Source organism: Topomyia yanbarensis, chromosome 2 (genome assembly GCF_030247195.1).
Source record: "Topomyia yanbarensis strain Yona2022 chromosome 2, ASM3024719v1, whole genome shotgun sequence".
NCBI classification, from domain to species: Eukaryota; Metazoa; Arthropoda; class Insecta; order Diptera; family Culicidae; genus Topomyia; species Topomyia yanbarensis.
The window spans coordinates 142,810,131-142,837,390 of NC_080671.1; the positions used below are offsets into that span (position 1 = coordinate 142,810,131).

The following is a 27,260-nucleotide window of genomic DNA, read 5'->3' on the forward strand; positions in this document are numbered from 1 at the left end:
GAAAGCGTCCAAAAGTGACTTCAAATTTGACATTTTCTGGCCGGATTTGGTATGTTTCACTCTTCCCGGTCAGTCTTATATTGTGACCGAACCCGCCTCGATCGGCCACGTAGCGTAAAAAATGCTTCTACCACAGTACTTATTTGGCAACCACGCGGTTAGTCCCCACTCGGAAATATAACCGATAAAATAAAGAAATCTCGCGCGAAATCTCCGATAGTTCACATCGACCTATTCACTTACCGATTAAAGTCGTACTGTCCCCTTGTATCCAAGTAAAGGCGCTCATCTTCACTCTTATTGATTTTGCGGCTAGGGTGGGCCGTTACATCACCCCCTCCCAGCGAATACTATGAATGGCACATTTTTAGTTTTCGCGTCACTTATCATTCCATGCCATTCAGTTCCAGTTTGTATGATGGTGTTAAAGTTTAGGGCCCGGAGACCCATAGAATGGCTTCAACAAGCTTATGTGGAACCGCCCTCTTTCCTTGTCCTTATCTGGATGAGCCAAACAATAGACATCTTCATGACACACCTTGGTAACACGGTACGGTCCCTCATACACCATGAAGAATTTTTTTATTACACCGTCTATTTCTGAGGATACCGGATTTGCTTTCACTAAAACCAGGTCGCCTACTCGGAAGCTCATAGTTGGTCCTACCAACCTTTTGTTCCGGACCGCCGCCTTCCGTTTCATAGTGGCCTGTATTACCTCTAGATTTACAGCTTCAGAGCTGCTTCCACCCGGTGGGTAATCCAAAAGGCCTCGTAGAGCATCGGTGGGTTTCGTTCCGAATTGCAACTCGTAGGGTGAACACAATGTTGACTCATGAGATACAGCGTTGATCATTTCCGAAAATTTCCCCAGCTTATTTGCCCAAGTTCGGTGATTCTCTTGACAATAGCTTCGGCACAGACGGGACAGTTCTCGCATCACCCGTTCTACTGGGTTCGCTTGAGGATGCCGAACACAGGTATGAATCAGCTTAATCCCTTCTAACATGCAGCTGTTCACCCAGTCTTTAGCCGTGAACTGTGTTCCCTGATCACATAAAATCGCTTCTGGTTTTCCGTGGGTACTAATATAGGCTTGCATTCTACGCCATAGGACCCGAGCGGTTGGTTTTCGGATGCTGCACAGAGTCACATATTTTGTAAACACATCAAGGATTACCAAAATGTGTTTCACTCCTGCGGTCCCTGTAGGTAGGGGTCCATACAAATCAATGGAAATGATTTGGTTTTTCTTTTGAGGCAAGATGCTACGGCATGTACCCGTCAATTTGAAGTTTCTGTTTTTTGCTAGCTGACACGTCAAGCACTGTTTAACGAAATTTTTCACATCCTTACGCATGCCTCGCCAATACGCTGATCGTTTAATAGCCTCGTATGTTTTGTACACACCGAAGTGCCCCCTTTCCTCGTGGAAGAACTTCAGAACGTTCAGTACCAGCCCCTTCGGGATCCAAACTCGCCAATTTGCGTCTCGTTTCATGGACACAAACAAAATACCCTCACGAATCTGGCACTTCATGTTCTTTTGAACGATACTTCCGGACTCATCCAGTATGCTCTGAACTTTTCTTATCGACGAATCTGTCTCTTGTTGTGATCGTATATCCCGAATGGCACAGCGGAAACCCTTCTCAGTTGCACTTAGCCGACCAGTCATCAAGGCTATGTGAAACGCTGGACCGGTTTCCCTTTCGTTGATTATAAATTCTGTGGGATATCGTGATAGGGTATCCGCGATAGTATTGTCTACTCCCTTGCAATGTTCTATATCATAATCATATTGTTGCAGGAAAAGGACCCATCGGGTAAGACGTCCGTTGAGAAGCTTACACTGTTTTAGAAATATCAGCGCCTTGTGATCGGTTATTATTTTCATATGTCTCCCCAACAGATATTGTCTCCATTTATCCAGCGCCCATACCACTGCAAGCGCTTCCAACTCGGTAACCGTATAATTGACCTCCGCCGGTTTTAAAGTCCTACTCGCGTAGGAAATCACTTTCATGTCGCCCGAACTGGGACGCTGAAAAAGTATCGCGGCGATCCCTTTGGTTGAGCTATCAGTCTGGACCTCGAATACGAGGTTCGGATCAGGGTGATTTAACATAGTATACTTAAGAAACAGCTCCTTCAGCTCATAGAATGCAGTCTCTTGTGGTTTCAGCCACTTCCACGGCTTTTCCTTTTGAAGGAGATCATATAACGGTCGGGCTATCATGGAGAATTTGGGTACAAATCGGGAGACGTAGCTTACTAGTCCCAGGAAACTGCGCAAGTCGTGCAATGTCCCGGGTGTAGGAAAATTGTGTATAGCTGAGGTTTTATCAGGGTCAATTGCAATGCCGGCTGCTCCAATGACGTGGCCCAAAAAACTAACGGTATCACGGAAAAAATGAGACTTTGCCACACTGACCTTTAGCCCTGCCTCTCGCAACCTGACAAACAGACGTCGCAAATGAGTGATATGTTGTCTGAACGTGGCAGAGTGCACCAACAAATCATCCACATATTTTTCTACGAAAGCCAAAATCTCCGGCCCAAGAATCAAGTCCATCGCTCTCGAAAAACTGGCCACGGCGGTGTTCAACCCAAATGGCAGAACATTGAACACATATGTCCTCGAATTGTACATGAACCCGGTATATTTACGATGTTCAGGAGTGATCGGAATTTGCCAATACGATGAAGTAAGATCGATTGATGAAAAGTATTTCGATCCATGAAACTTCTGCAGTATTTCCTGCATATTCGGTGGTTTTTCATGATCCCTGACTAGCACTTTGTTTAATCGGCGTGCATCAAGGCAAACTCGCACATCGCCATTTTTTTTCATCGTGGTGACTAGTGGATTGACATATGGAGTTGGACAGCGGCCAATTACTCCCCATTCCTCCATCTGAGTTAGCGTTTCCTCCACCTTTGCTGCTCGTGAAAAGGGGACTGGATATTGTTTCAAGTTAAATGGCTTATCATCTGTCACTAATATTTCGTGATGATATAGGGTAGTTAATCCTGGTCGTTGTTCTGAGAATATGTCTGCAAATTCTTGCATCAGTTTTTGTAATTCAATGTTTTCAGTCTCGCTTAAGGTTATTCGCGCCCCTGGATTATTTTTTAATTCTGTCTCTATCGGTTCTTCGTCAACAAAGTTGATCATACGTTCGCACAGGGAAATGTTTTCTACGCAATCTTTTCGTCCACTGGTTGGGCTGAAGTTGACCCATAGCTCCTTTCCCTCTTTCACTAAACGGATTCTCTGTTCATCCAGATGGATCCAGACACTTAAATCATCTTGAAAATCTCCACCAAGTATCATAGGGTTAACCAACTCTTGTACAATTACAAATGGGACATCTACCGGCCACCCATTGAATTCCACTGTTAATAAGACTTGTGTTGTGACTCTTTTACTTTTCTTGCCAAATGCTCCTCGTAGAGATATTCCTCGCATGGGTAGTTCGGCCATACTTATATCGCTTCTTTTTAATTGGTTGTACAGCTCTCTGGAAATACACGACAGCTCGCACCCACTGTCTACTAACGCCTGTAGTTGCATATCCCCGACAGTTACAGTAACGTATGGAGACTTCCTCGGTTTTGTTTTTCTAACCTGTTCGTGATCTTCCTCGAGTAACTCATCAGGTCCAACAAATACTGTTAGAACCGAAGAATCCAGTGATCCGGATACCTCTTCTTCTTCCACCACGGCCATCCGCACATTGCTTGAACTGGTGTAATTGTGTCCTCCATTCGGGCCTAGCTGACCCCCAGTCGTGCCTGCCCACGCGGTTCTGTTCCCGTTTCGACCGCTGCCAGCTGATTCACGAGAACGCCAGTTTTGTGGAGTGTTCGAGTTACTATAACGCGTTGAAGAGTTAATGAATCTATCTTCGGATTGTAGAGTGTCGAAGGCCGCTCCGATGTCCATACATGATCCCAACAACTGTTGAACATTTCGAGGAAAATGCTTCGACAAGTGTTGGATAAGTTCTCTTTCAGTCGGAGCAGGAGTAAGAAACCTAGCTTTGGTGACAATTCCCAGAAAATATTGGGCCATTCTGGACCCTTCCTTGGGGACATATGAGCCCCGTGCAATATCCTCTGAAACTTGGCGTTGCGTCGTGGGTCCCCAATATTGATCTCGGAAATAGTGTGTGAAAGCTCCATAGTTCTGGAACAAATACCCAAACCCTCTAGCCCATATCTTGGCTTCACCCACCAAGCAAGAGAGCGCGACAGGCAATTTATCATACTCCCCCAAGCTTTGATGTACGCAATACCGTTCCAGTTCGGTTAAAAATTCCACCGGGTGGAGATCGTCATTTACGCCACTAAATATCGGTCGTGGGAAGAGATTTCCTCGAGCACCATTTCCTTCTGCGGTGGTGGGAACAGCCGAACTGTTGTTGTTTAAAGATGGACCAAGATCTGTGCCCCTCGGCCCAACTGGTCGATATCCATGTGGAATACTGATACCAATTCCGTTGCCGCCAGGCCAGCCGTGTGACATCTGCTGCGGCAATAAATGACCAGATGCATATAAGCCAGACCACCGGCTACCGTGCGCATTTACACTTGCAGGGCCGAACCAGGCAGCGTTATGACTTTGTGGAACGTTAGGGTGAAGAATTGGCGCAATATTCGGCCAATCTATTCTGGTCGTGGGAACAGCGTATTGTACTCCAGTTCCGCTATTTGATGGGAAAACCCGTTGACTGTCCTGCGTTTCGACAGGTCCACTGAGGGTTGGTGGGTGAACCAACGCTGGGTTATTTTGTGGAGGTTTAGCCGCAATGTTTTGTTCTAACGCATTCATCCGATTATGCAGTGACTGGACAAGATTCACCAACGTTTCATGACACCTCCTATTCTGTTCTAATAGACTAGCCGTCTCTGATAAACCCTCATTGGATCCTAACGGTGGTCCTGCTTGTTCCGGATTCTCTATCTGCCCTACACCAGGCTCTCCTCCCGGCTCGATGTTTTGATCCCACGCATTGTTCACTACATTTGCATTAGCGGGAATTCCGTTTTCTCCGCCATTATTTAATTGCGAACCCACTATATCGTCTGACCTCGCTGGGTTCGATTGCAGTGTAGACGAAAACTGCACTCGGTTCATTTGACCCTGAATAAACGGCCCAGTTGGGGAAACCAGCCAAGAGGAATTATTCATTTTGTTTATTTCACACACTGTTTGTTCCGATAAACGATCTCTTAATGTTTAACCACTACCCGACTTGCTCTCGATCAGGCAGATACTCGCTCACTCACTGGAGTGTTTGCACTACCACCAATTACCCTTTGCTGGGTTACCAACACATTTTGGAATCACTTCTACATTTGCTGATCGATAACACTCAACGGTTGTCTCCTTCACTGCTCGAATCTGACAACCATTCTAATCACAATCGTATCTTTACTGGTTGTCTCTTTCACTGCTCGAATCTCGTAACAATTAGCTCCAATCGTATTTTCACCACTTCCTTTGTCCCGAGGAATAAAGCACTATGCAAATTATTACTCCCCGAGCAATTCTTACAATCAATATCCCGGTTGAGCCCCCAGATGTGACCGAACCCGCCTCGATCGGCCACGTAGCGTAAAAAATGCTTCTACCACAGTACTTATTTGGCAACCACGCGGTTAGTCCCCACTCGGAAATATAACCGATAAAATAAAGAAATCTCGCGCGAAATCTCCGATAGTTCACATCGACCTATTCACTTACCGATTAAAGTCGTACTGTCCCCTTGTATCCAAGTAAAGGCGCTCATCTTCACTCTTATTGATTTTGCGGCTAGGGTGGGCCGTTACAATATTGACACAGAACCAACAACGTTGTTTTTGCACTACACTCCGCCCTATAAAAAAAATAATCTGTCATGAGGACAAAGGTTTGTAAATCCCAAAAAAGAAGTTGAAAAATGACCTTGCATCAACTTTAGCTTTACCATAGATTTGGATTTATCATCTAGCTGGCACCAAGATGAGGAGAATCCGACACGCCAAAAACTTGCTAACTATTGTTGATATTCAAATTTATTTTCCATTGGCCTCTTTTCGCTCTGTGTTCCTATCATCGATACTAGATAAGCGATTCCATAATCTCAATGCTAGATCTCACATGGGTCGGCTTTCCTTCTTTCACGTAGGTAAGAGATTTTTCAAATCAAAAGACCTCAAAGACTTCTACTGGGAATGAACCCAGACCCACAGAGCACAGATACATTCAGGCTTGCCGCTCATCCACCAAGGTTGTCTTCAAAATACCAATTTGTTGTGCAGGTAGGTATACTATTATTATTGCTAAAACTGTTGTACGCCACCCTACTCTTAAGGCACAAATCCCCGACTACATACAGGGAACGTGCCATTTAAGCCAATATATTCTATAATGGTCAAACAACGTATTGTAACTATGAAGGACAAATTACACACTGGCACACTGTTTTTGTCTCATTTTGTGATTTATTCCAATTATTTTATAATCTAGTTCAAGATTTTAGCGCCTCCTGGAGTTGGCTACCGTCCAAATTCTAAAGAAATTGAATTTCGACGGTAGCTAACCGGAATCCCGGATCCAATGGATTTGACTGATTGTTTTATTGTTCACTTTAAGAATTAGGACGAATAATGGAACTACTCTAGGATGAGCTACGGTGCACTGAGATGAGAACTAAGGCACTTTAAGATGAACTCATACTAACAGCTAGGAAACATTTTTGTTCGAGTGCAGTATCGAAACCTTAGTTGATATCGTTCAGGCTAAGTTGCTTTAAAAGTTTCATTAGCTGAGATATATATATATATATATATATATATATATATATATATATATATATATATATATATATATATATATATATATATATATATATATATATATATATATATATATATATATATATATATATATGTATATATATATATATATATATATATATATATATATATATATATATATATATATATATATATATATATATATATATATATATTTATTTATATATATATATATATATATATATATATATATATATATATATATATATATATATATATATATATATATATATATATATATATATATATATATATATATATATATATATATATATATATATATATATATATATATATTTATATTGGAATAAGCATACTTCTCCGAAATCTCTCTTCTAATGAGATTAATAATGGGCGTCTTCCCGATCAGAAACACGCAACAAAAAGATTTCAAAACTATATTTCGCTTTACTACTTGTTCTAGATTTCTGTTATTTTAACTACCAACGACACCAAATTTATAACATAGTTTACTGCGAAATTTGCATTTTGTTTTAATTTTGTTATTGCATTCTGATCGGGTTCCTTAGATGTATCTTTCAGCATTAGAATCGCTACTGCATTCTGTCACTATTGACATTACTCATCAGTTTCGTTCACCTCCTTATCCATACATTCTTCAATTGTCATTAGCAGTTTGTTGTTATCGATGCTGCTGTTTGATGATCCCACCAGTTCGACCAACAACGGGAAACGACTTGAATTCTAAAGAAATTCCTTGATCCTTGGCCGGTCCCACGAGTTACATGAAGTTTGTTCCAGTACTCTCCTCCTGCATTCAGATTGTACGGTTCAATCAGATCAAACATCCTGTTTGCTGCCAGTAAAGTAACGGATACGGGAACAATACTCACTTGGTTTGCTGTAGATACATCCAATTTCTGAGGGTACTGGAACAAAAGTACGGCATCGTCCTTACTGTGAGGAGAAGGATGTTCATTGTCATCTTGTTAGCTTGCTTGTACTAAATTGGCAAACATACAATCAACGTGGTCGGATCGGGTGGGCAGAAAAATATTCATTTACCTCGGTTCGTACGCGTGCCATTGATCGAGAATAGAAAGAAAGAACGAGAGCTACTTTAAATATTTTGCTCATTCTCGCAGTTGGTTTATCTTTATTGAAACCCGATTCTCACACTGTTATTGTCAGTTTAACTTTAGACGAAATATATTCATGATACGGGACAGGTGGACGTAAAACTTTTTCAGCGTCAAAATATTTTCGTTTAATTTTATATTTCATACAAATTTGAACTAATACGCGAACATGCACACTCTTTCATGGAGTGATAAAAGTGCACGTTCACGTTGAATTGCCTCGAAGTCTTCGTTACAATTATTCCTCGATTAACATAAGTGCAGTAAGCGACCCGTATACGTACACGTACATTCTTATCAATGTTTATACGATTGTTTACAGTTGAGTATTAGTTAGTCAATTTCAATTGAGCTTCAATTAAGCTTTCATTACTATATTGAAAAGGTTACATCGCATTTGTCTGTGATCGTTTCATTGACGACACAGTGTCAGACTTTCGGGGATGGCTCATGATTGCTCGAATAGATAGTAGCAGTATCTGAGGACATTGAAGTCGAATTGGTAATACTGCTTTGCTCATTTAGACGTTTGGAATGAGCAAATAGAGGATGCTCAGTTTAGTCTGATGGTTCCTGCAGAATCTATCGGGACAAATCTAAACTGGAAAAAACTACCATTTGATACAGAGGTGATTTAGATTGAGCAGCTATTAGGCTGGAAGTGTCCATTGGCCGGTAGGGCAAATGAAATTTAGTCAAATAGCAGTTGGCCAGCAGCAATTCAATTGAATGTCAACATTTTATTCATCTTTTTCGTTATTTTGTATACTGGACGTCAAGGTTACTGGATCGTTTAACTGAATGTGTTATATCGGTGGTATCAAAACAATATTGATATCGGAAGGGAGAAAAGATTAAGAAAGTAATATTATTTTAACAATTCACATGCTGTTGTTTCTGTCGTATAATAGCAAACGACAAATTTTTCAAGATCGGTTCCATGGGCTACGAAGCGTAGCTTATGTTGTAAGAAAAACCTATTTTAATCCACCTAGCGGTGCAATTGTGCCTTTCTCAATCATGAATCACGAGAATGTGTGCGTTGTTTATACTCATTAAAAACTTTTAAATGCATATATTACATTTTATTATCATACATCACATGACAACTATATACAGGAAAATAAATCATTATTCGAGTTCTAAAATTTTGAAAAAGAAAAAACAGCCACGGTAATATTGAACTGAAAAAAGGTGCGAAATCGGCAAAGTCCCAAAAAGTCGATTTTTATAAAAAAAAAAATTTCGAGATAACATTAAATCTCGACGTTTCATGCATTTTAAAGATGTTTGGCATCAAAAATACGAATTCGATTTCTGAAATTTCATGGGGTCCCCCCTTTGAAAAAAAATTTTGAGTTCCGGCTTATATGGGAATTTCATGTGTGACCGGACCGTTCAGTCTATATTTCCGGAACCATACAAGCGATCCGTGCGAAATTTTACAGACATCTGTGGGGATAATAGAGCTATCATTTGGGACTAAGTTTGTGAAAATCGGCCCAACCATTTCCGAGAAACTGATATGAGTTTGCTAGTTATGAAAGATGGCCGCTTTTCCCGGGCACTTCCGGAACCGTCTATAGTGGTCAATGTAGTCAACGAAAGTTTGTTTGGCCGTCGGTGACCTAGAACTGCAAAGTTAAGTTATTTGAGAGACATTTTAGCGAAATTTTTACCTTTTTTGCTTCCATCGGGGTATCGGTTTGAATCACAATTTGCTATGTGATCGCACGCCACAACCCGTAACTCCGGAACCGGAAGTCGGTTGGGGATAAAATTTAATAGCCATTTACGGGGACGCAACATCTTTCATTTGAGACTAAGTTTGGTTGATTCGGTCTAGCCACCTCCGAGAAACCGATGTGACTGTTAGTCTGAATTTGGATACTTCCGCCGGGGCTTCCGGAACCGATGATGGGGGCCAATGTGACCAAAGAGACTTTGAATGGCTGTTAATGACCTAGTACTACAAATCGAAGCAGTTGTGGTCAGATTTTGGAAAAATTTTCACCATTATACATTCATTGCAGAATTTCTTAAAATCGACGTTTTCTGCGTGATCGTACTCATCACCCTGTAATTCCGGAACCGGAAGTCGGATCCATTAGAAATTCAATAGCAGCCTATGGGAACGTTGCACCTTTCATTTGGGACTAAGTTTGTAAAAATCGGTTCATCCATCTCTGAGAAAAGTGAGTGAGATTGTGTTCGCGTACACACACACAGAAGCACATACACACACACATACATACACACACACATACATACACACACACAGACATTTGCCGAACTCGACGAACTGAATCGAATGGTATATGTCACTCGGCCCTCCGGGCCTCCGTTAAAAAGTCGGTTTTCAGAGCAATTGCAATACCTTTCTATTGAGAAAGGCAAAAATTTTCGAGATAACATTAAATCTCGACGTTTCATGCATTTTAAAGATGTTTGGCATCAAAAATACGAATTCGATTTCTGAAATTTCATGGGGTCCCCCCTTTGAAAAAAAATTTGAGTTCCGGCTTATATGGGAATTTCATATGTGACCGGACGGTTTAGTCTATATTTCCGGAACCATATAAGCGATCCGTACGAAATTTTATAGACATCTATGGGGATATTATAGCTATCATTTGGGACTAAGTTTGTGAAAATTGGCCCAACCATTTCCGGGAAACTGATGTGAGTTCGTAAATTTTGAAAGATGGCCGCTTTTCCCGGGCACTTCCGGAACCGTCTATGGTGGTTAATGTAGTCAACGAAAGTTTGGTTGGCCGTCGGTGACCTAGAACAACAAATTTAAGTTGTTTGAGAGACATTTTAGCGAAATTTTTACCTTTTTTGCTTTCATCGGAGTATCGGTTTGAATCACAATTTGCTATGTGATCGCACGCCACAACCTGTAACTCCGGAACCGGAAGTCGGATCGGGATGAAATTAAATAGCCATTTACGGGGACCCAATACCTTTCATTTGAGGCCAAGTTTAGTCGAATCGGTCTAGCCATCTCCGAGAAACCGATGTGACTGTTATTCTGAATTTAGATACTTCCGCCGGGGCTTCCGGAACCGAGGATAGTGGCCAATGTGGCCAAATAGACTTTGAATGGATGTTAGTGACCTAATACTACAAATCGAAGCAGTTGTGGTCATATTTTGGAAAAATTTTCACCTTTATACATTCATTGCAGAATTTATTAAAATCGACATTTTCTGCGTGTTCGTACTTATCACCCTGTAAATCCGGAACTGGAAGTCGGATCCATTAGAAATTCAATAGCAGCCTATGGGAACGTTGCACCTTTCATTTGAGACTAAGTTTGTCAAAATCGGTTCAGCCATCTCTGAGAAAAATGAGTGACATTTTTGGTCACATACACACACACATACACACACACATACATACATACACACATACATACACACACACAGACATTTGCCGAACTCGACGAACTGAATCGAATGGTATATGTCACTCGGCCCTCCGGGCCTCCGTTAAAAAGTCGGTTTTCAGAGCAATTGCAATACCTTTCTATTGAGAAAGGCAAAAAGATTTAATTAGAAACAAAACACAAAATGTACTGTTGGATTAAATATATAACAGAATGTTTATTCTATTATCGTTTGTCGAAGCGATTTTAAATTGTTTGTACTGCAGTTCGGTTTTAGGCATGACCTTCTATTTAAATTTCATTTTATAATAATATTTTCCGAAAGCCTAATATAATCGTATATAGTACTGTTTTGAGTCGCAAGAGTGTATAAAAGGTGTCTGTTTCTTGCCACATGGAATCAGACTAAGTACCGACCACAATCGCTTTCATGTACAGTTTTCATTGTATATTGAAACCTAACCTAAGTTTTCATCTTATATTGAAACCCAACTTAACCTTCACTTTTGTCCGAGTAAAATATATTTGCGCATTGTATACGACTTAGCTCTACTGTATATTTACATGTATATCTCGGATGAAATTTCGTTAAAACTACAAAATTGTTTGCTGGGGAGCAATCCCATTCACGAATGCGAAGTCAAGAAAACGAGATTTGTGGTTGGAGATCGTGTTTACTTGATTTAGTCCGTTGGAAGCCATTCGATCCAGTAGTAAACGGTTGGCAGGATTAGTTGTCGAGGTTGTCAGGCTAGGGTAAGCGTAGCCATGCGCAGAAGCTACCTACATGGGTCATGTTTGGTTGAAATCACCAAGGACTATCATCACATCGTTTGCATTTGCTTAAGAAGAATCTTCGTCCAAATAGCTTCAATGCGTGATGAACTATCCACACCAAATTCACAGGAGACAAGTGCGGAAGAAACAGTAATAAAAACTCTTCCGCCGCGACAGTGAATGCTGTTGCTATCGCTTCGATTCGCACGATAAATCGTGTAACCACCCCGGAAGCATCGATGTAATACGATAATCAAACCAAGTTTTTGTGAGAACGTTGTCGTCAGCTGCAGCCAAGTACACGTCCTCGATTTTGTACTAAACCCTCTGACGTTTTGGTAGTACAACCGCAAATCATCAACGCCAGGCCCGGCATATCGTCCGAATGTAAGCTAGAAACCAAATGGACTTCAGGAAGTAGATTGTGGATTAAAGCAAAATACTCGCCTGAGAAGAGAGTTCGGAAGACTCCCCCCCCCCCACGACCACCGAATGCAAGGCCGCGATGACTAAGGTAAGGACTAAGGTGGCTGGTAGCACGATCCAACAAACAATGAGAGCTGAACAAGCCTTTGATACAACCGAATAAGCTGAACAAGAACTGTTTATGTCATTATCTATATGCAACAAAGTTGTTTGTTGGGGACTGCGTAGGAGCGCTTGCGGGCTTCCGTAGTACGGTATAACTGGCGTTTTAGTGATGGCAGCGCAGCGTGAATTTGTTGGAACAATCTCCACAATGTTGTAGTTGTTTGAAACAATGGCATTTACAAGAAAGGAGTTTGGAAGTCGGCGCTGCAAAGTGTACTGCTACTTTCCATCAGCTACCTTGTCACAATTAGGCTTTCCGAATTCAAAGTTCAATTTCGTCGCTTCAGTTCGGGTCCTCGATCGGGTTTTCTTGACATGTCGATGAATTCCCGAAACATCTGGTCCTCAGGCCAAGTAGACGGAGTGAGTGCTAGCTTGAACGAACCGAAAGACAAATTCGTAGTGTCCATACTCTTTGGCGCTAAACGCACGATATCTGTGGGACTTCCACGTTCAAACAACGAAAGAGGATTTTCTGAACGTCACTGTCGGTGGTCATAGGATGAAAAGCGGGCAAGTCGACTTTTTCACTCAATGGTTCAATAAATTTTGGCCCAAAATCCCATATTTTTAATATTTTTTTGCTGTGATGCAAATCATACATATTTTACAGTTTTTCTAATGTGAAAAAATCTCAGGAATCGGACGGAACCTTTTTGACATTTGTCCGAATACGAGAAGTTGGGGTTATAGGGCCTTTTGTCATTCATATTAAATTTTATCATTTTATCTTGCATATCTCTCTATTATTCTTCACTCAATTTTAATAAATTGTATCTTGTTGAATGTGGAAAATCCTTCGGAACAAAATAAAAATAGCTTCGTTACCGGTAAAATTTAGAAACATCAAATTATCTGACAAATAGTCTCGATTTTCCATTTGTATCATAAAATCGCACATGTTAACTCCATTTAATAACAAAATTCTTATTTAATTTATTACTTAGAGTGTAAAATACGCTTGGAGATTACATGAGAAAAGTTTGTATCCTGGAAAAATAGGGGAAGTTGAGGTATTAGGACATTTAATGAAAAAAAAAGTGATTTGAAGAGTTTATGTCAAAAAATTTCATGTTTCTGAATTTTATCGCTAACGAATCCATTTTTGTTGCATTTCTAAGAATTTTACACGTTCAACAAGGTACTTTTTATGAAAATTGATTGAAGCATAATAGAGATATATGCTCGATAAAATGATAAAACTTAATATGAATGACAAAAGGCCCTATAACCCCAACTTCTCGTATTCGGACAAAGGTCAAAAAGGTTCTGTTCGATTAATGAGATTTTTCACATTAGAAAAACTGCAAAACATGTATGATTTGCATCACGGAGAAGAAAAAATATTAAAAATAGTTGATTTTGGGATCAAAATGACCCAGTACTTCACCTTCCCATATTTTTCTAGGAGCAGGAAAATCTCCATTAAAATACTAAGGTTACTTCCTTTAAAAAGAGGTATGAATCGTAATTTTCTGATAGCTCCCTCAAAAGTTATAGCATTTAAAAAAAAATTCCTCCCTATTTTCCCATAGTACCAATTTCAAAAATTTCAAGCAATGTGGGCGGGAGCCTAGAATTGTCCAAATGATGTGAAAATTGACATCTGAACTTACTTTGACATTTGTCACAATATGAGAGAGGGGGCGTTTGAGAATCCAATTTTTTTTTGCTATGCCCTAATAGACAGTTATTGATAAAAAGAAGGGTAATATCTACAGAATTTTAACCGTTTGTTTGTATTTGTGACCAAAGCTACGCAATGATGCTAGTAACGGGAATAACTTTTTACTAGCCTTCTGCTCAGATATTCGAGCACTTGCACTCAACAATTAATTGATGAGATGTTGGTCGAACGATAAGCATAATTGTGTCGATTTTAGTATTATCTTTCCCCATTCCAAACAAGCATTTGGATGTTAAAGTTGAAAGTGGCCGGTATTCGAAGATGTCGGCCAATTGAATCATAACGTGCCTGGCAATTAAAAGAAATGCTGTATGAATGTCAAGAACCGAGTTAGGTGATGGTATTACACCTTTAAATGTCATCGTTTTCTTCTTGTGTATTTTCCGTCGGCCTCTGCTCGCATTGAGTCCCACTCACTGACGCCAGAGAGGTAACTCCACCATATAGACCCGACTCATCAACACATGAACTGGGACCGACGACTTTACTCCCTTCCGAAGAAATACGTGACCACTGATTTTTCACCTAGGAAAATTTTAAAGATCTCTGCTGGGATTGAACCTAGACCGCGTGGGGTTAGTAGAGGGCACGCTTATCACTCAACCACCGGCGCCGTCAAATGTCATCGTTTCTAGGCTTCAAAGAAGCAATGGGTCTCCTTGTATATTGGTACTGTAATTGGCAATTTGTAAAAAGACAACGCATCAGGCATGAACCGAATGATTGCAATTGATGATGGTATTGATTTGTGCGGAAGCGAAATTTATGCTCCCATTACGATTTTGCTTTTATTTGTTCTCGTCGGAAAATTCCTACTAGGAAAGTCCCTCGAATTAGAAAATGATGTGTTTGGATAATTAGTTCAACCCATGGAAAAATCCGAAATGTAACGGAACATGAATGAAGTTTAATTTTGCGATTATTGCTTCCAACTATACTGCCGTGATCCGCATAACAGTCCCATTTGCTATGGGTTTCCTATGCAGGCGGGACTGTTATGCGTATCACGGCAGTATAGGACTGGCCCAAATAACAGAATCAATTTTTTTTAATGAGAAACTGTTATAGATGTCAGCATTTGGAAGTGGAGCGTATTGCTTAGCTTAGATACCTTTGCCGTAGTCGCACTTCGTGATTGACGGAATGAGTGAAAATGCAGAATGAACCAAAAAATGATGCTGGGGAGGAGCGAATTATTCTCACTGTGCCTGTTTCACTGACCCCCCATTTCTACAATTGACCATTTTAACGTTGCAGGCTACGTCCATGCTGTTCCACCGGGGAAGGAAATGGATGTTAGTTCAACACTCGCTACTGATAGAGACCGCGATTAGCTTTGCATTTCCACGAGCATTACGGGAGAGCAATTGGTTAGTAGGAAAGGGAAAAGATCAGGAGGTATGTCTTGGTAGACAATATGATCATAGCAGTATGTACGAAAGTCGCACGCGATAAATTTTCGAGAATTTCAAACGAGCAACTTGAACTCCAGACACCCGGCCATCGGAAGTGTTTTTTCTTATTTATACTTCAATGATAAATTCCCGATTTTTTTTAGTTTTCGTTAAGCTTAAACTTGAACTTCACGCTAAATAGCGAGAGAATGCCTTGAAACATACTCAATCGATATTTATTCGATTTTTTTTGTAGACGGAAAACTAGTAAAGGAAATGAATGAAATAGTTTCGAAAACGTGTTTGTGAGTAGTAAACAAACCGAAGCTACAATAGAAAACTCGATTTTATTTGAGAAGAGAATGTGAAAAAATTTTGAGCGGCCCAAAATGAGCATTACCTGTACCGAAATCTTGACAGATGCATTAACAGTTCCAAGTGCGCGTCAAAATGTGTGAACTGACATCGGTTGAGCCGCGTGCCTCAGTATTTGGAAATGAAACGTTTAACATATAAACAAACAAACAAACAACCTAATCTGAGCAAATGAGTTTTTCTGGAACCATGAAAAGTGCTTGGTAGGAGATACGTAGCCAGAGAGGGGTTCCTCACCCAGTGAATTTTTTCAAACATTAAGGAAAAAATTATATATTTTTTGAGACTTCTTAAAAATTTGTATCTCGTTTGGTTTAAACAAATTGATGAGAAAATGTCAAACAACATTGCTATTTCCAGCTACCAAATACAACAGTCAGGATTCATAACTCTCCGAGCTCTCGATCGAAGCAGTTCGTTTTCTGGTGCTGTGCATAAAGTGAACAAGAATAAATTGTCAGTGAAGGTCAACCATTGTTCGAGGCAGTCTTTGTTCGCCGGTGCCCAGGCTGGTGAAGTGAATACCAGAATAGCCGGAATCGCCGCTATATAAGCTAAGTATTTTTTTTCTTTCATTTCCCTTTCCCCGATCGGTCTCTACTTCTGCCCTTTCCCCTGAATATAAGTTTCATCTCTCGTTTACACCACGTGTTATCCTCGTGCCTAAATGGCCGAGGGCGAAGTAACATTGGATGGGAATGATATTCCCATGGATATACCGGATAAACCCGAAATTACTCCCTCCCCTGATTCCCCCAGTCCTCCCCGTATTAAAACATACCCAGCCAGTTCGACTGGACCCTGGGTGGTGTATTTCCGGCCCAACACGAAATCGCCCAATATTCTAGAAATCTCACAGGAGCTGACTACCAACTACCCGTCCGTGGCTCAGATAACACGTGTTCGAGCTAATAAGATACGCGTTATAGTAAATGACCTCGACCAGGCAAACCAGATTGCTCGCAGCGAGCGTTTTACGAAGCAATTCAAAGTGTATGTGCCTTGTAGAGTTGTGGAGATCGATGGGGTCGTCGCCGAACCGGGTCTAAAGTGCGAAGACCTGTTGAAGCACGGGGTTGGCTGCTTTAAGGACCCTTCACTTCAAAAGGTGAAAATTCTGGAATGCAAGCAATTGTATTCCGCAAAAACTGAAGATGATAAGACAACTTATTCTCCGTCAGACTCGATTCGGGTGACTTTCTCCGGATCTGCTCTTCCCAACTATGTCCTCCTGGATAAGGTTCGCCTACCTGTTCGCCTATTTGTACCGCGGGTAATGAACTGCAGCAATTGCAAGCAACTGGGCCACACAGCCACTTATTGTGGCAATAAAAAACGGTGCGGCAAATGCGAGGGAGAGCATGAGGATGACGCTTGCGGTGGAGAAACTGAGAAGTGTATTTACTGCGGGGGCCCTCCGCATGCTCTTAAGTCATGCCCGGCGTACAAGCAGCGCGGGGATAAAATTAAGCGCTCCCTTAAGGATCGCTCGAGGCACTCTTATGCAGAAATGCTAAAGAATGCTTCGCCATCTGTCCCTTCCGAAAATTCCTTTGCTCTTTTGGCTGGCGTTGAGCAAGAATCTGACGACCCACAAGAGGGAACATCATTGGTTAACCCAGGGGAATCCAGGAAGAGGAGAAATCTAGCCTCCCCTACATTGCCTCGTAAGGGTGCCAAGGTGTCGTCCACTCAGAGTGCGCCAACCGCAATCAATAAATCCAATGGAAGTGATGCACAAAAGCCGAAGCAATTTGCTCCAGGACTTGGAAATATTAATTCTAATAAGGAGTACCCACCACTTCCAGGGACACCAAAAACCCCAAGTGTCCCCTTTTTTCAAACAGATACTCAGTCCAGTAGCGGACTAATGAAATTTTCTGACATAGTGGACTTAATTTTCACAGCTTTCAATGTTACTGATCCTCTTAAAAGCCTTCTGATACGTTTTCTCCCTATAGTGCAAACATTTTTGAAGCAGTTGACTACTAAATGGCCCCTCCTTGCAGCGATCATATCCTTCGATGGCTAAGTCATCGAACGAGGTCACCGATTCGATCACTGTTCTACAGTGGAACAGCAGAAGTATCCTCCCGAAAATCGATTCCTTTAAATTTTTACTAAATAGCTTAAAATGTGATGCTTTCGCATTATGTGAAACTTGGTTAACTTCCGATATAAATCTCAACTTCCACGACTTTAATATAATTCGTCTGGATCGAGAAAACCCATATGGAGGAGTACTTTTGGGGATCAAAAAGTGCTATTCTTTCAACCGAATTAACCTCCCTTCGACACCAGGCATTGAAATTGTCGCTTGTCAAGTTTTAATCAAACCTTTGCATTGCTTCCATCTACATTCCTCCTAGAGCCTCGGTAGGGCACCGAACGCTTTGTAATATCACGGAATCCTTACCGGCACCGCGGCTAGTTCTGGGAGACTTTAACTCGCACGGTACGGTATGGGGTTGTCTTCATGATGATAATAGATCAACATTAATCCAAGATCTTTGCGACAATTTCAACATGACCATCTTAAACACGGGAGAAATGACGCGGATTCCTACACCACCAGCACGCGCAAGCGCGTTGGATTTATCTCTATGCTCGACTTCGCTACAGTTAGATTGCATGTGGAAGGTGATCCCTGATCCCCACGGTAGCGACCATTTGCCTATCGTGATTTCAATTGCTAACGGTTCAAGACCATCGGAAACAATCAATGTATCGTATGACCTCACACGGAACATTGATTGGAAGAGTTACGCGACCGCGATATCCGTTAAAATCGAATCCACTCAAGAACTTCCTCCGGAGGAAGAGTACGGGTTTTTGGCTGGCTTGATTCTCGACAGTGCGAATCAAGCTCAGACTAAACCAGTACCCAGCGCGAATACCCATGGACGGTCTCCCACCCTGTGGTGGGATAAAGAGTGCTCAGAGCTGTACGCGGAAAAGTCCACTGCATATAAGGCCTTCCGGGAAGACGGGTTACCCGCTAGCTATCTACAGTACGCGTCGTTAGAAAGGCGAATGAAGAGTCTAATGAAAGCCAAAAAACGTAGTTATTGGCGCCGGTTCGTCGACGGGTTAACGAGAGAAACAGCGATGAGCACTCTTTGGGGTACGGCTCGACGTATGCGTAACCGTAATAGTACCAACGAGAACGTGGAATATTCAAACCGTTGGATATTTGCTTTCGCCAAGAAGATCTGTCCGGACTCTGTCCCGGTACAGAAAACGTACCGCGCCGCGTCTCCTCACGATACCGCGAACGAAACACCGTTTTCGATGGTGGAGTTTTCACTTGCTCTCTTATCATGCAACAATAACGCCCCAGGGTTAGACAGAATCAAATTCAACTTGCTGAAGAATCTACCTGACACTGCAAAAAGGCGCTTGTTGAATTTATTTAACAAGTTTCTTGAGGGTAACATTGTCCCTCATGACTGGAGGCAAGTGAAGGTCATCGCCATCCAAAAACCAGGAAAACCAGCCTCCGACCACAACTCATATCGGCCGATTGCAATGCTGTCCTGTATTCGGAAGTTGTTCGAGAAAATGATCTTGTTTCGCCTCGACAATTGGGTTGAAGCAAATGGCTTACTGCCAGATACACAATTTGGCTTCCGCAAAGGCAAAGGGACGAACGATTGCCTTGCGTTGCTTTCTACTGAAATCCAAATGGCCTATGCTAACAAAGAGCAGATGGCATCAGTCTTCTTGGATATTAAGGGGGCTTTTGACTCAGTTTCTATCAACATTCTGTCAGAGAAGCTGCACCAGCATGGTCTTTCACCAATTTTAAATAACTTTTTGCTAAATCTGTTGTCTGAAAAGCACATGCACTTTTCGCATGGCGATTTAACAACATCGCGATTTAGCTACATGGGTCTTCCCCAGGGCTCATGTCTAAGTCCCCTGCTCTACAATTTCTACGTGAATGACATTGACGATTGTCTTGCCAATTCATGCACGCTAAGGCAACTTGCAGACGACGGCGTGGTCTCTGTTACAGGGCCCAAAGCTGCCGACTTGCAAGGACCATTACAAAATACCTTGGACAATTTGTCTGCTTGGGCTCTTCAGCTGGGTATTGAGTTCTCCACGGAGAAAACTGAGTTGGTTGTTTTTTCTAGGAAGCGTGAGCCGGCGCAACTCCAGCTTCTATTAATGGGTGCAACGATCAACCAGGTTTTCACATTTAAATATCTCGGGGTCTGGTTCGACTCTAAAGGTACCTGGGGATGTCACATTAGGTATCTGAAACAGAAATGCCAACAAAGGATCAATTTTCTCCGAACAATAACTGGAACATGGTGGGGTGCTCACCCAGGAGACCTGATCAGGTTGTACCAAACAACGATATTGTCGGTGATGGAGTACGGGTGTTTCTGTTTCCGCTCCGCTGCGAACATACACTTCATCAAACTGGAGAGAATCCAGTATCGTTGCTTGCGCATTGCCTTGGGTTGCATGCACTCGACCCATACGATGAGTCTCGAAGTGCTGGCGGGCGTTCTTCCGCTAAAAAATCGATTTTGGGAACTCTCATATCGATTGCTCATCCGATGCGACATTCTGAACCCGTTGGTGATTGAAAACTTCGAGAGGCTCGTCGAGCTTAATTCTCAAACCCGATTTATGGCCTTGTACTTCGACTACATGACACAGAGCATTAATCCTTCTTCATATACTCCCAGCCGTGTTCGTTTCCTAGATACTTCTGATTCTACTGTATTCTTCGACACATCCATGAAGGAAGAGATTCGTGGAATCCCGGACCATATACGCCCGCAAGTGATCCCCAATATATTTTATAATAAATTCCGAGAAGTCGACTGTGACAAAATGTTCTACACTGACGGATCAAATCTCGATGGGTCCACTGGCTTCGGTATCTTCAACAATACTATCACCGCTTCATTCAAGCTCAATGATCCCGCTTCAGTTTACGTCGCAGAGTTAGCTGCAATTCAGTACACCCTTGGGATCATCGACACTCTGCCCACAGATCACTACTTCATCATTTCGGACAGCCTCAGCTCCATCGAGGCTCTTCGTGCGATGAAGCCCAAAAAGCAATTCCCATATTTCCTGGGGAAGATACGGGAGTCCTTGTGTACGTTATCTGAAAAATCTTATCAAATTACCTTTGTTTGGGTCCCCTCTCATTGCTCTATCCCGGGCAATGAAAAGGCCGACTCATTAGCAAAGGTGGGCGCATTAAATGGTGACATATACGAAAGACCAATCTGCTTCAACGAATTTTTTAGTATTTGTCGTCAGAGGACACTCAACAGTTGGCAAACCTCGTGGAGCAATGGTGAACTTGGACGATGGCTACATTCCATTATCCCAAAGGTATCAACGAAGCCTTGGTTCAGGGGGATGGATGTGGGTCGGGATTTTATTCGTGTAATGTCCCGACTTATGTCCAACCACTACACCTTGGATGCGCATCTGCGGCGTATTGGGCTTGCGGAGAGTAGTCTGTGCGCTTGTGACGAGGGCTATCACGACATCGAGCACGTTGTCTGGGTATGCGCCGGGTACTTGGACGCCAGGTCTCAGTTAAAGGATTCCCTTCGGGCCCGAGGTAGACCACCCAATGTCCCAGTCCGAGATATACTGGCAAATCGTGATTTCCCCTATATGTCCCTTATTTATACTTTCATAAAAACGACAAATATCCCAATTTAGCCCCTCTCTTTTTATTTCTCGTTTTAGAAGCTTTCTCTTGCCTTGTGGGACCGATCAGCTCCAGACTGCAACTATGTAACCGCCGTCGCACTTACCACTACGGAAACTGAAGCGAGAGCGACTCAAGGTCCGATGACTTTTGAAGGATTCCCCGCGGGTCCGAAGAATACCATCCGCCAATCCGACCTACTAGACTGAGGCGGTAATCTTTCGCTGATCTCCCGTTTGAGCGAAAGTTGCAAGTTTTGCTCTTCTCTCCCGGTCACGATCTACGCTTTCTCTCCCCTGTCCTTGATACAACTGCTTCTACAGCCCCCTTCTGAATATCTTGACCAAGCATAAGTCTCCGCTAAAAAAGTTTAAATTTGTATTCTGTATTCCTAGTTTTAAGATAGTTGTAATTTTACCTCTTTGTTAAAACTATTGTCCCCCATCTTGTAAATAGAATTGTATCCCTAGTCTTAAAACACCTGCGAATTTTCTCATAAATATTTGTTCCCCCTTTTGTGTACCAAACTATATTGTTAGTTTTAAGATAACTGTAAATATTTCCTAAAAATTATTACTATTGAATTCCTTGTTTTAAAATTTTTTCATAAAAAAATCTTTCGCCCCCTCTCTTGTATATAGAATCTTATTTCTAGTCTTAAGATAGCTGTAAAATTTTTCTTTTTTAAAAAAATATTTCAACATTGTAACCTCCTAGTTTTAAAATATACAAAATGTAAAAACAAAAGAATTTGGCACCGCCAAGCTAACGCATTTGTGCCTATCAAATAAACGAAATGAATAAAAAAAAAAAAACAGTCAGGATTCCCAGTGTGTTTTCTGCTTCTGCTCTAGTTAGCGCAAAGCGAATGACTCTATCAGTTACTTTTGTGTTGTGTGTTTTGCAGGTAGAACAATAGATAACTTACTTACTTTAATATTTGCCGTGGTGATGTGGCGAAATGAGTGAGTCGCAGAATCAACAAGTGGTGCTCCGGCCTTGTGATGCGGAAGATTTGCTAGAGGTTAAAATGGAACTTAGGCTTACGAAAGTCGAATTCTACTATATCAGGCATTCTGTGCTGATGATTTTCAATTAAATAGCTCTGGCAAAACCATTTGCTTTGTATAACATCTTAAAATACGTGGTTGTGTGTGACACCGCTATAATCAAAACCCCAACATATGTAGAATAGATCTGGCATTACTTACTTGCATAGTGGCTATTGAAAGATTCAAGTCACATTTGGCAGAAATGGAATGCATTACGAAGGACACATGTAGCAAATAGTTCCCGGTATTTCAAATGACGTTGTTGTGGGTAGAATGTTGGTGGACCAACCCAGATCTCCTCTACCTGACCCTGCAGTAGAAAATCTAATGCGATAGTACCATTGCACAGGGAATTCTTTGCATATATCAAGAACAAACTATTACGTGTCAGTTCGGTGAAAAGACGGCATATTAAGGAAGTGCTCTGAAATCACCCATCTACGGAAATAAATATCAATCCTCAATTTTCAATAGCATCACCTGAACGACAAACGGATTTATGACCGCTGTTTGGGTTATATTGACATCTGGAAAAGCTGCGCAAAATGCTTCAAAATCACCATCATGAACATGAAAGCACCAACCACGATGAGGACTCGGAAGTGGCCAATAGCGAGATAGCAATGAACAATCCTCATGACGTAGTTGGTGAGAAAAAAATTGTTCCTTGCTTTACATTATGTACATATATAAAAAAGCACACGGCTCTGTTCAGCTAAAATATTGTACCGAATCAAATAATCGAAGTATATTATAAGAATGCGGAAACAATTTTGTAGGATTTGTTATTTATTTATTACGGCTTTAACCTTGAGAGTCATTCGCCTTTTTGCAAATAAAATACATTTCAAAGATACAATTGGCTTTACAATAAAAAATAGATGAAAAATTATAGATTATTTCTGTGCACTGCCTTTCGCTTCTTGAGTTAATTTTTTTTTCTCTGTGTTAAGCAAAGGTAGTTGAGAGCGAGTAAAGGCGCTATAACCTAGGCTTATTAGCCAGGGCAAAGTGTAAATACTTCTGTCCCATCCCAAAGGACCAAAGGAGTGACAATAACTTTCTTAGCAAAGTCACTCCCAACGATTTATTATACATATCCCTTTCAAACTGAAACGGTCGGTACGGTTGTTCTCGTTTCTTCCTCCTTTAAGATTCAAAACAATTCGTTAATTAAATTATTCATTAAATGAATAATTTTATTGCCGTCTATTTTTGAAACATCTTCAAACCCAACTCTGCACAATAGGCCTGGCCGTTTTAATATTTGCGACATATGAAAATATGCTTCAAACTTTAACATTGACAAGAAAAACACTACAGAATATATGCAGTGTTTTCCAGGATGCTTTTCAATACTAGCTGTGTAAGGGTTAGAATAGAATAGAATAGAATATTTCGTTTGCCTTCTCCCTCGCTCATGTTTGTATCCATCTCGTCGTTACTAGAGCAGCTTCGATTTTCGCTGTTAAATGTTTGGTGCTTATAGTGTTTTCGTGTGATGTCATCTTTTTCGTTTATTTCATTCTTAGGTATGTTAACTATTGGTTTGAGGATACCGTGGAATATTGTTTGTCCAACATTTATTTTTTGTTCGGCTGTCTGTGGTGTATCAGCAGATGTCGAAGGCTGTTTGATGGTGTTGGTTGTAGTATATGAATTTTTCCGCAGTTGCTTTGGCGCAGTCTTTTAATGGATTAGCATTATTATTAACATTTTTATGTGAGAAATGCGTTTCGTACTAAAACACTGTTAATCTGGAAAACCTTCAATGTCAATCATATTCGTACAATAGACAATAAAAAGAGCAAAAGAAAAATTCGTGTCAAAGTAAACCAAGTAAATATTAGTAAAACATTAGTATTCCTAAGATGTGAGTTGCTATACCCACGGATTTAATACACTCGTGTATTATAATCTTTATACATACACAGCGACAATATGTCTAACGGTCGTGATTTTGTCCTTCAATTTCCATTTTTCGCTTTTAGGTTAAGTTAACATGACGAAATTAATGTTGCAATCAATAGCAAAATTTTGATTATATTATTGAAAATGTCTATGTAAGTTTGCGAACAACGCGGCAATACAGGAACAAACATTAATAGGCAATCGTGGAAAGCGACTAAAATGTTGCTACTGGTTCAATCCATAAGTCAATAGTTGTGATCAACATTTCGAATTGATGTCTTCTTATGTTACAGTCCCTGTTTCTTTTCGTTTCACTTGTTATGGATTAAAAGGAGCGAAAGAAATCTGGGAAAAAGATCATTTAATGGAAATCGACTCAAGAAAGCAAATTCTAGTTTTTCGACGGCATTTGGAATTGGACTCTTGTCTTCTCATTTCGGTAAGAACAAAACGAATCTTAGGAATTTCCTATATAAACTGGTACAATAATAATAGTCAAAAGGAAACAATCTGTTGAATTGCGGAAGTTTCGGGCCCCAGACATATTCCACAGTTAAAGGCACATCAGTTTACCAACTGAGCCAATATTCACAAACCAAGTCTCAAATTGTAACATAACATTAAACTTTACGGTAAATTATTGTAACGTTACTGTAGTGTCATTGAAAATAATATGGTTACTATATATTTCTATTCGGGTATGAAGATGGAATTTATGTACATATTGATTATGAAAAAATGATTGTCTGCTAACCTCACTTTGAGGATCTATAATCAAATATAAAATGTACTACATTTCTCCATTCTGTAACGCATTTCTGACACCTCATTTCTCCAATTTTCTTTTTTCTCCCCACACAGGAACAAATCACCTCGATGCTGTTCAACATGTCCTCGAACAAAAAGTCCCACCATCATCTGGCCGCCCGTTCGTTGGTTCAATTTCTTACCGCAGTCTTCAACCAAAGATTCCACGAGCGGCTCGACAGTCGCGTCGAATCCGAAGCCCAGCGCAAGACGGTCAAAAACATTCTGCACATCCTCTCGCGGCTTATCTCCAGTGCCGCCATCGGGTGTCACGACGATCTGCTCGAGGGAACCGTTTTGCCGATTTTCGCCCGCGTCGAGCGAAGCCTCGATAGCGGCAGTGAATATTTTCGCGACGTAACCTACCTGAATCGGCGACTAAACGAAAGTCTCGGTCAGCGGTCGGCCGGTACTGGGGGAGTGACACCACCCGGGCCTAATGGGTCTACGATTGTCAGCATCAGCGGCCGCAGCACCGATGGCGCCACCATCAGCAGAACTGCAAATCCTTACATAACGAGATTAACGATCGAACGACAACCGAACGGGGGCATCGTTATGCTGGATAAAAACCGCCAGGAAAGTTACGTTTGATTTGCGGTTTCCACTTCCTGCGGACCGGTTGTAAATGGATAAGCTTTTAATGCAATTGACTAGCGGTAGGAAATAAGCGGAATCGTTAAATTTATCAGATTTGAATGGATTGAATGTGTGGGTCAGTCAAATGGATAAGCGACCTGCTCCGATAAATTATGCATGACTGGGAAGGTCCACGGTTGTTCCTGCGGCCAATCGCCCAAATAAACCAATTAGTGAGGATTACAGTTGAAGTGAGCGGTTACAATTGGTCGGTGTAAATAAGAATGACTAAAACGAAACGCAGCCAAATCGGCAATGTGTGCGTTATCGAATATTTTAATTTTAGTTGTGCCATATATGGAATTTTCGATTGTGCTATGATCTTTACGTGCAGTTCTGTTCATAGATGACAATAGCCAATGGAATGCTGCTAGCAGGAGTTTATGTTTAACATGAAATGGAAAAATCGCTGCTTACTAAGATATGGAGTATCCATCGGTTATTTTTTAACAATTACTTCTTTAATATATTACTGTTACGAATTATTTGTACATCATGCCAACGTCAGAGTCTTAATATATAAATTGATTGAAATCATAATTTATTTTACTTTCAGTATTGTCTTGTACATTTTTCAGTATTTTGAAGAAGATACAGATATCATATAAACGATTGTTGAAATTTTCATTGCAATATCACATTCCAATTGCACGTCCATCTGTCAAATAGCCTTCCTTTTGGTCGAAAGATCCGCAAAACTTTGCCACATGTAAAATAAGCTGCTTTTAGCCGAATATTTTTCGAACACTAGTTTGTTTATTGACTGTTGATTATTATTCCATGGATGTTTTTGGATGAGTCGGTCAAATTAAATTGCAAAATGAATAATTACTCATCGAAAGCTTCTTTCGATCTACTTGTTTCTCAACATTCATGTATATACTAGTAGTTAAAGAATAGATTTTCGTACGATAACGCTAACTTGACTTAGTGAAGTTGTATGTTCCACTCGTCAGTAACTGACACCAACTTGCTGC

The 27,260-nt window shown here is 41.0% G+C and overlaps 1 protein-coding gene across 5 annotated transcripts in view; it reads left to right on the forward strand.

The window, feature by feature from the left end:
- LOC131681593 (uncharacterized) overlaps nucleotides 1–26,814 on the forward strand; it is a 179,464-nt gene extending 152,650 nt beyond the window's left edge. For all 5 annotated transcript variants that reach the window (XM_058962483.1, XM_058962480.1, XM_058962481.1 and 2 more), the window contains one exon: nucleotides 25,699–26,814. In XM_058962483.1, coding sequence (XP_058818466.1) covers nucleotides 25,699–26,238 — 540 coding nt within the window. In that variant the 3' untranslated portion in view covers nucleotides 26,239–26,814. The remainder of the gene's footprint in view (nucleotides 1–25,698) is intronic.
- Nucleotides 26,815–27,260: the final 446 nt, after the last annotated feature.